The sequence below is a fragment of the Verticillium alfalfae genome, genomic scaffold (genome assembly GCF_000150825.1).
Source record: "Verticillium alfalfae VaMs.102 supercont1.3 genomic scaffold, whole genome shotgun sequence".
In the NCBI taxonomy this organism is placed as follows: domain Eukaryota; kingdom Fungi; phylum Ascomycota; class Sordariomycetes; order Glomerellales; family Plectosphaerellaceae; genus Verticillium; species Verticillium alfalfae.
In genome coordinates, this window is record NW_003315036.1 from 2723712 (window position 1) to 2732301 (window position 8590).

At 57.0% G+C, this 8590-nt stretch overlaps 4 protein-coding genes across 4 annotated transcripts in view; 2 read left to right on the forward strand and 2 right to left on the reverse strand.

Moving 5' to 3' along the window:
• Positions 1–375, forward strand: part of VDBG_03360 (inner centromere protein mis6) — a gene marked incomplete at both ends in the record, with an annotated part of 2520 nt that extends 2145 nt beyond the window's left edge. Inside the window, one exon of the mRNA XM_003007175.1 lies at positions 4–375. Coding sequence (XP_003007221.1) covers positions 4–375 — 372 coding nt within the window. The remainder of the gene's footprint in view (positions 1–3) is intronic.
• A 493-nt stretch (positions 376–868) lies between these two features.
• VDBG_03361 (CCR4-Not complex subunit Caf16) lies at positions 869–1717 on the reverse strand (the record flags this gene model as incomplete). The annotated part of the gene is made up of 1 exon (XM_003007176.1): positions 869–1717. The coding sequence occupies one exon, from the start codon at positions 1715–1717 to the stop codon at positions 869–871; it is 849 nt and encodes a 282-aa protein (XP_003007222.1).
• Positions 1718–2353: 636 nt separating this feature from the next.
• Positions 2354–4047, forward strand: VDBG_03362 (DNA polymerase subunit delta-2; the record flags this gene model as incomplete). The annotated part of the gene is made up of 4 exons (XM_003007177.1): positions 2354–2397; positions 2464–2773; positions 2834–3175; positions 3250–4047. The coding sequence occupies 4 exons, from the start codon at positions 2354–2356 to the stop codon at positions 4045–4047; spliced, it is 1494 nt and encodes a 497-aa protein (XP_003007223.1).
• Positions 4048–4269: 222 nt separating this feature from the next.
• Positions 4270–5964, reverse strand: VDBG_03363 (predicted protein; the record flags this gene model as incomplete). The annotated part of the gene is made up of 1 exon (XM_003007178.1): positions 4270–5964. One exon carries the CDS (start codon positions 5962–5964, stop codon positions 4270–4272), a length of 1695 nt encoding a protein of 564 aa, XP_003007224.1.
• Between the last annotated feature and the right edge of the window lie 2626 nt (positions 5965–8590).

Consider the following 8590-nt stretch of genomic DNA (forward strand, 5'->3'; position numbering starts at 1 on the left):
CAGCGGTACGCCGAGGACCTCGGCTCCGATCTCGCGCTGCCGCTGCTCTTTGGCCTATCGCACTCGCCGCTGCTGAGCCTGCAGTCCATCTCTTGCGTGCGCGCGCTCGAGGATGAGGCGTTCCGCGGCGACGGGGGCGTCATGATCGCCACGCGCCACGCCGGGCCCGTGACGCAGGCGAGTCTGCAGCGGCTCGCGGCCGCGCGTGGCCTGCCGCTCAAGTGGGCCGAGTACCGGCTGCAGGTGCTCCGGCATCTCGAGAGGGAGGGGTTCGTGGGCGTCATGGACTTCATGAAGAATATCCTCAAGGTTCTGCAGGGCACGGGAAACGCGTCGAGTCAGGGGAGCCAGGGCTCGCGCGCGTCGCTAGGGTAGACGGACCAGGGTGGCTTGTTGGGAGGCATAGCTGGCCCTAAAGAAGGGAAATGATGATGTTTGAATTTTTTTACTTGAAGAAAGAAGTAAGAGATCTTGTCTAGTTGAGGTGACACGATATCTAGCTCCTGACCAAACTGAGACCTGTTCGTTGAAAGCCAGGGTATCGATTCAAAGACGCGGCTCTCCTTTCCAACTAGAGAAAAAAGCCGCCGCCCGCCTGAAAGCAAATGGGTATGCTGTAATGTTGAAGCAACCGTAACGCCGCGCAGAGCAAAGTTGAGAATGCCCTATACGCCCCTCTAATGATGCTATTTCCGTCCTGGACCTGACCCCTTTACCTTTTTTTTCTGTCATGCAAGAACCGATGCAAATATGCTACCTGGTGTCCGGTCTTTCCTCGTCATTGGACGTTCATGACGAAAATCATGCTCGACACACATTGAAATGGGGACCAACTACCACATGTCGCGAGTCGATGCCCATCAGGTGCTTACTTCTTCGCAATCTTGGTCGATTCGTCGCCGTAACCACCATAGCCACCAGCCGAGTAGGTCTTGCCCTCGGGCCCGATGCCGGCCTGCGAGCGAGGGCCGCGATCGTCGAGATCCTGCTGCAGCCAGCGCAGGACGAGCTGGCCAAGGGTGCTGTTGCCGCTCTTCTCGTCGACGCCCTCGAGGAACTTTTCGGCGCGGTTCCACTCCTTGACACGGCCGAGGTGCATGTGGACGAGGTGGGTGGGCCAGCCGGCGAGGTTGTCGAGAATGTGGGTGGCGTAGACGACGGTGCAGACGCGTGTCTCGGTCTCGGCGCGCAGCCAGCCGAGAAAGTTGGCGCGGCTCAAGACGTCGAGGTCGACGGTGATCTCGTCGAGGAGCAGGACGGTCCAGGGTCGAATGAGGCCCATAGCGAGCTGGACGCGGCGGCGCTCGCCATCGCTGACGGCGTGCATGCGCCAGGTCGTATCAATGTCGAGGACGCCGATGAGCTCGTCACGGCGCTCAGGGTAGGCGTCGCCGCCGACGGAGCGCAGGAGCTCGTTGACGCCAATGTCGGTGCGGACGATAGGGTTGAGGACCCACTCGAGGCCCAGGTAGGTGACGCCCTCGAGGCCCTCCTTGAAGGGGTCGACGCCGCCGACCGAGATGGTGCCCGAGGGGGCGAGACGCTTGCCGGCGAGGAGGCGCAGCAATGTCGTCTTGCCGGCGCCGTTGGCTCCAATGATCAGAGTGCGAGACTGGGCCGGCAGGTCGAGCGTGATGTCGCGGATGCCCGTGGAGTAGTCGGGAAAGGTGTAGGTCAGGTTATTCGTCGCGAGGGTGGGAGAGCGAGCGGGCGCCATGATTGCGTTTGCGGAGAGACCGAATGGAGGGGCAGAGAAGGAAACTGAACAGGGGGGCAAGGAGGAGGAAGTCACTGAGAGGACGGCAGGAGATTCGGATATATAGACAAGGAGGGGAGAGGTTGGAGGATGTAGAAATTTCGTGGACTAGGCTGACAGGACTTTTAGGAAAGGTCGATCCAGTGTCGCATGCTCCGATGGCTCGATGGCTGATGGCTCACTGGCTTCGATACCCCGCGGCAGCTACCGGCGGTGTTCCTTCGGCATTCCCCCATAGTGATGAATCAGCGAGCCCTTCCAGTGAGTCAACCCCCCTGTAGCTCTGGATCCCTGGCCTGCCTCGATGCAAGGACCCTGCCCAGGTACATAGGAACCTAGAACCCCGCCGTGGCTATGCCTTTGGGTCAAGCCACAGTGCTTTACGCCAAAAAGTCGCGACTCACCTTGGGTCCAGCGGTCGCGTTGGTCGTCCTTGACGCGTCGGCTCTCACAAAGCCCATCCACCCACTCACTGTCCAGCTTGTAGCTACTAGCTTCCTTTGGTTCCCATCTCCAGACTGACCTCAATCTCTGGCGGGCCAGCTGCATCGACGCCTCACTATTTGCCAGAACACTTCGCAAGAATCGCCTCACGCAATGGTCACCCTTGATGAGGCCACTGGCCTTCTCCAGAAAAAGTCGTGAGTGCATTGGGTCGCCAATTACCCCCTTCCCCCCCGGTGCAGGCCAGTACTGACCGCAACAAGGGATGCAGAGACGACGCAGCTCGCAAGAGCACCTTCAATCTACAAGCCCCTACCCACGTTTGTCTTGAAGAAGGACAGGTCCTACCAGCAACAATTTGCCGACGTTTACTTCCTTCGCCTTACGCACATCAAACCTGCCGTAGAAAAGATCGCAGCCGAAGCCTGGGATGGCACCGTCATTGGCGGGGAGCCGGCGAAGCAGGTCAATCGAGTGCTCGACGTCCGGCAGGGTGAGCTTTGCTGGGTGGCTGGTACCATCTACATGGAGATGCGATTGAAGCCCAATATTCTCGAGGATGTGTCCAAAGACGTAGGTCGTTTCTTCCCCAGAGCTGGCGGCTGCTGTCACTGACCTGGGCCCCCCTCGCAGCGCTGGATCTCGGCCCCCGTCTCGACTGAGAAATACTACTCCGAAGATGACCAGGACCAGGTCATGATTGAGGATGACTCAGGTCGCATCAGGCTCGTAGGCGATGTCCTCAAGACGGTCAACCTCGTCACTGGCTGTGTCATCGCTGTCATGGGATCTGAAAACGCCAATGGCGAACTCGAAGTCATTGATATCAAGTTTGCCGACATCTCCCCCCAGCCAGAACGCTGGGATCTTACCAAGCCTCCCTCCAATGGCAAGCAACAGGTCAAGGACGAAGATGAAGAAATGAAGGATGCCCCAACTGCCGAGGCCGGCGCAGAAAGATTGCCATCGTGTCCGGTCTCTCCTTCTCCGGCCATGATGCTTCGTATGCTGTCGAACTTGACCTGCTCCTGGAATACCTCCTCGGAGAGTCACTCGATCCGTCTGCTCAAAAAGAGGCCTCAAACATCAGCCGCCTCATCATTGCCGGGAACTCAATATCACTGACCGAGGCGCCGAAGCTGGACCCCAGTGCGACGGACAAGAAGCCCGTCACCAAGAAATATGGCTACGACTCGTCTACCTACAACCCCGTCCCCAGCCAGCTGCTCGACGACTTTCTCTCGGAGCTTCTCCCTTCCATACCTATCACTCTGCTGCCGGGCGCCCAGGATCCTGCCAACGCAAGCTATCCTCAGCAGCCGATCCACACCGCCATGTTCCCCAAAGCGAGACCCTGGTCCGTCAATCCTGACACGAACGAGGCCGGGTGGTTTGACAACACGACCAACCCGTGGGAGGGCGAAATCGACGGATGGAGAGTCCTCGGCACTGGCGGCCAGAACGTGGACGACGTCTTCAAGTACATCGACAGCGAAGACCGTTTGGGCATGATGGAGGCCATGTGCAGGTGGAGGTGTAGTGCACCTACTGCTCCTGACACCCTTTGTGAGTTCCCTCCCTCAGACATGGCATGCCGTGACACAATTGCTGACGCCGCCGCAGGGAGTTACCCCTTTCAAGATGACGACCCTTTTGTCATCAAGTCGGCACCTCACCTCTACTTTGTCGGTTGCCAGCCCGAGTTCTCGACCAAGGTCATTCAGGGGCCCGAAGGCCAGCAGATCCGCCTCATCACGGTGCCCTCTTTCTCGGAAACGAAGGAGCTTGTGCTGGTCGATACGGAGACGCTTGAGGTGTCCAAGGTCCGCATTTCGACAGCTACTTGAAGACCCTTGATGCGTGACATGAATGAAGAAAAATGATACCCCTGAGCTTCTTCTTATTTGTCCTAGTTCGGGCTACTGAGCCATCTTCTGCAATCTTTTGAACGGTAGTGGTCATGTGTCTCTAGCAAAGCTTCCAATGCAACGAAGTTTGTCTCCCTGGGACGGCTCCCTCAATCGCATAGCAAACGATTTCCCCACGGCGACTTGATCATAACGCATAGTCTAGTCCAGCTCCATTTCTTCTTCAACATCATCCTCGCCCTCGTCGTCCATCTCATCGGGATTGAAGTTCCCTCCAAACCAGAAGTATTCCCAATCGTCCAGTTCCTCCTCAGAATCCGTGCCAAAGTCAGGATCAGCACCAGCTTCCCAGCCAGTCCGGATGAGCTTCGGCAACGTCTGCAATATTGTTCGTCGTATACCAAGCTTTTCCTCGCGCCGCCTCCGCGCAACCTCCCCTTCGTCTTTCTCAGCTTCCAGTGGTCGCATATCAATCACAATTGTATGCGGCCGCCCGCCACGTATGCTGTAGTCGGTATGGACGACGATCCGGATAAACTGACATGGTAGCCGGCGCAGCGACCTGACGACGCGTCCGTCTGGCTCGAAAAAGTTGAGGAAAGTCACCACGCCGTCTTCGAAGCCAGGAGTGATGACGATGGACAAGGTGTGAATGTGGGCGCCGGGTTTAGGGGGCAGGTGACGGAAAACGTCAATGGTGTCGGCCATGCTGTGAAGATACCCAAGCTCGGTACGGTTTCTTTCCGCGACAATGGTCAGATGGCGGAAGAGAGAGCCAAATTTCTGTATGTCAATGTCGACGGCGCCGGCGGTGGGGGGTGCCATCCTGGGGTTGATGCTGGAGGTTGTATGCAACGGAGCTGGGTTATCATCATCGTCATCCATCTCGTCTTCGTCGACGGCAAAAACCGAGCCGGCTTCAGTATAGTTATCGTCTGGAAATCCGTGTGCGACCTCGTTGTCACCGCTGCCGTTGTTGTTGGGGCTCGCCACATCGTTCTTTCCTTCGTCGTTTCCCGCGCCTGCAGGGAACGGGTCATCGGCGAACTCCCGCAGGACGTATTCGAACATATTGCGACCATATAGAATGATGATGCTCTCGCTGAACAGCAGCTTGCATGTGCGCATCACGGCCGTGTCGAGCTGTGGGCCGCGTCCCTTCCAAAGTTTAGCCCAGCCCTCGATCAGTCGGATCGGCTTGTTTGTGGTAAGCAGATGCTCCAAGATCATCTCTCGGACCTCCATCGGCAGGGCAAGGAGCCGAGACTCTCGGTTCGTCTCGAGCCGCCCCTCGTCCACCACCACCTCCTCTTCGTCCATGGTCTCGTCAACCGGCTCCGCGGCACCCCTTTCTTGCAAAGCCATTCTGGCACCAATCGGCGGATCCCCGACGCCAGCAGCACCCGCGCGCCGGCGTCCCTGCCTCTCAAGTCGCCGCTCAGCCTTCTGCTTCTCGCGAATAGCCCGCTCGACCTCTTTCGCAACGCGCAGCTCCTCCCGCAGCGCCTCCTTGAGGGCCCTCCTCTCCCTCGCCTCGGTCTCTTTCTCCGCCTTCTTCGCCTCCCGCAGACGCTCTTTGGCCGCCCTGCTCTGCAGCTTGGCCGCGGCGACGGTGTCGGCAAGCCGCTGCTTCTTGCGCGCCTTCTTCTTCTCGGCCTTGCGCAGGAGCCTCTTGTACTCTTTCAGGTCGCGGTGGTAGGTGCGCCACATGGTGGGCGCGGCGGAGGTGCTGCCGCGGAGAGCGAGGTTGCGCTTGTTGCGCGGCGGCATCTCGAGCTTGTTGGCGTTTTTCGGGGCCGGCGTCGCGGGCTGGGTGGCGGAGGCGTCGCCTGGCTCGAGCGAGGCAGCTGCGGGAGTCGACCTCTTGGGTGCTCTGGGCTGGCTCTCGGCCGGCATGGTGAAGAGATCTGAAGCTGGAATGTGCTGTTGGGCGGTTCTGCCTGGGGGGCAAGCCAGATGTCGTAGATGAATGGAGTTTAGTTACTGACTTTTATGCCTGCGAGAGGGAAGGATGCTGGCTTGCGTGGTTGCACGGGAAGGAGAAGGGTCGCGGTGGCCCGTTGATAAGGAACCAAGGCAGGAAGTGCAACTTGCTGGAAGGAAGTCATCCCTTTTGGTTCAGGCTGCTATGTTGTGATTAGATACAGGCAGCAGTTGGCTGTCAAACCACGACGACGATATGATTCAGAATGTGCTTCCGGGCAATGTCCGTAGGGATTTCAACATTGGAGGCGTCTGTCTTGTGGAAGAGCATAAGTTGATGATTGTCCTTTGCTCAATGACCTCGATGATCAATGACCTCGTAAGAAATGCTATTAATGGCGTACCAGCCCATCACGTACTTGTGTGATAACAATGAACGCTACCCTAGCAGTGATGTGGTGCTTGGAGTCTGACAATGATGGCAAGTCGAAATAATAGATTAATCGTATCGTTGTCATGGTCATGATTCGAAACGCCTGCCACAGCCGTTACTAACATAAGGAGCAGCAAAGGAAAACTAGTAAGCGTACATGGGAACGCATTAAACTACTTCAGTCTGGAGATTGAACCCGGGAATCACTCGGCTTCTCAAGATCGGCTGTCACGTCCTGGCGGTCCAGCAAAAGGGACATTTCTCCGGGTATGCCCTTTGACCATTTTCGAATCTTGCCCCCCCTCGCTATGTAGCTCAGGGAAGGGGCACTTTGCTGCAAGATTCATGAGCATGTGCCTGTCTAAAGGTGGCGTACTTCTCCAGGACCATGCTACGAATCCTTTCCTAACAAGACTCGGCACCGAGGAATTCCGGATGAGCTCACCGACAATGGATCGTGACATGTTATACGTGGTGTTTCGACGGAGAGGGTGTGAGGGGGCCTTGCGTCCAAACACGAAAGGCATGTTCCAGGCCTCAGACAGCCCCAGCATGACCTTCCCGCAACGGTCAAGGCGTGGTCACGATGGAAGCTTGGCACGAGATTCGGACGCCAATGGCCGGCGACTCAGCAACGGCCGCTAGTTGACACCCCGTGGCACGTTCAGAGGCTCTGAAGTGAGGAACATCCTGGGGTGGGGCTCCCTGAAGTTACCTAACAGGAACCGCCGACCCGGGGTGGCTTTTGCGGCTACTGTCGGATCGACGCCCGAGCCAATGCTTGATTTCGCCCCGCGCCTGGTCCGAAATGTTCACCGGATTGGGAAGACTGTGGTGGACCAAATTGGCTAGGATCTCTCGCCGCTTTTGGGTATGGATGGGGTTGTTTGTGCATATTGAAGTTCTGTCTATGTGCAGCCTCTCTCACGCATCCAGCCAGACTCTTCTCTCGGCGGCCATCCGGGTGCTTCGAGACGCGTGACGTAGGACACGGGGATGCCACACAGTGCCGTCGGACTCGAAATGGACAGCTTTGGGATGTGCTTTAGGACTTTTCTGCCGGCGCCTATCAGGTTGGCTCATCGCTTGGGTAAAAGTAATCCTCGGGGCTGTATTGCTGACCGTCTAGGAGCAAGACTGGTTAACCACCAGGCTTTTGTGAATAGGGCCATACAAACTCAGTGCCGCAACATAGGGTCGCGTTGTGAAGAATCACTCACCCGAGGCAGGATACTTGGCAAGCTCTACCCAATTCCCCTCTTCGAGAAGCCTTGTCGCCCGCTGCGCAGTGCCTTTTGGTAGGTGGATGTGGTGCTGGATCCCATCCCCGTCTGCATAGCTCATATGGTTGGGTTCGACATGAGGCATACGAGGCCCATTTCGCCCTGGGTTTTCGGGTGGCTGATCCGTTGACTCGGGCCTGAGGTTTTCAGGGGACTCGCGTGGCAAGGCAAGGGTTGGATCCTCCGAGGATAGCTCTTGATTTTCGAGAGGCTTGGTCTCAGGTTCTGTCGCAGCAGGCTGAGAAGTCATTGTGGGCTGTTCCGTAGGTGGCCGTTGAGTGAACGATAAAACTATTAAGAGGAGTTACCAGGACATAACATGCAGTGACTCCACCACTAGACAACTTGGCGCCGGTGAGGAAATTATTCGAGTGAAGGCTTTTAAACTTGGGATATAGCCAAATCGTAGATGTCTCGTTGCAAATATGGCAAGATTACTGATGCTGATGCCAGCTGATATCCGGGTGGCGAGAATCGTCGAGTTTGCGGGGTAAGGCAAATCGCATCTGACATCAATCAGGCATCATGGTCTCTGCCCACGTGATAAGTTACACAGTCAGTTACACAAAGCTTCCGAGGTCAAGTTACACAGTCAGTTACACAAAGCTTCCGAGGTCACTACATATGACTCCTGAGGTTGATGCCCTGAGGTTAATGCCCTGAGGTAGGTACGGTGGGCAGCGGGGGGAAGGAGGGTGTGACAAGGCGGTGGTAACTGCCTGAACTTACACCTGGCAGGTGCAACGAAGGGCCACAGTGCACTGTAATCATTCAACGTATCTTGCGCCATCCACCATGGCACAGCTAGACACAAAAACCAAGTTGAGCCCTCAAGAAGCCGACGAAAAAAACACCTCCCTACCCAACTACTCAACAACATGAA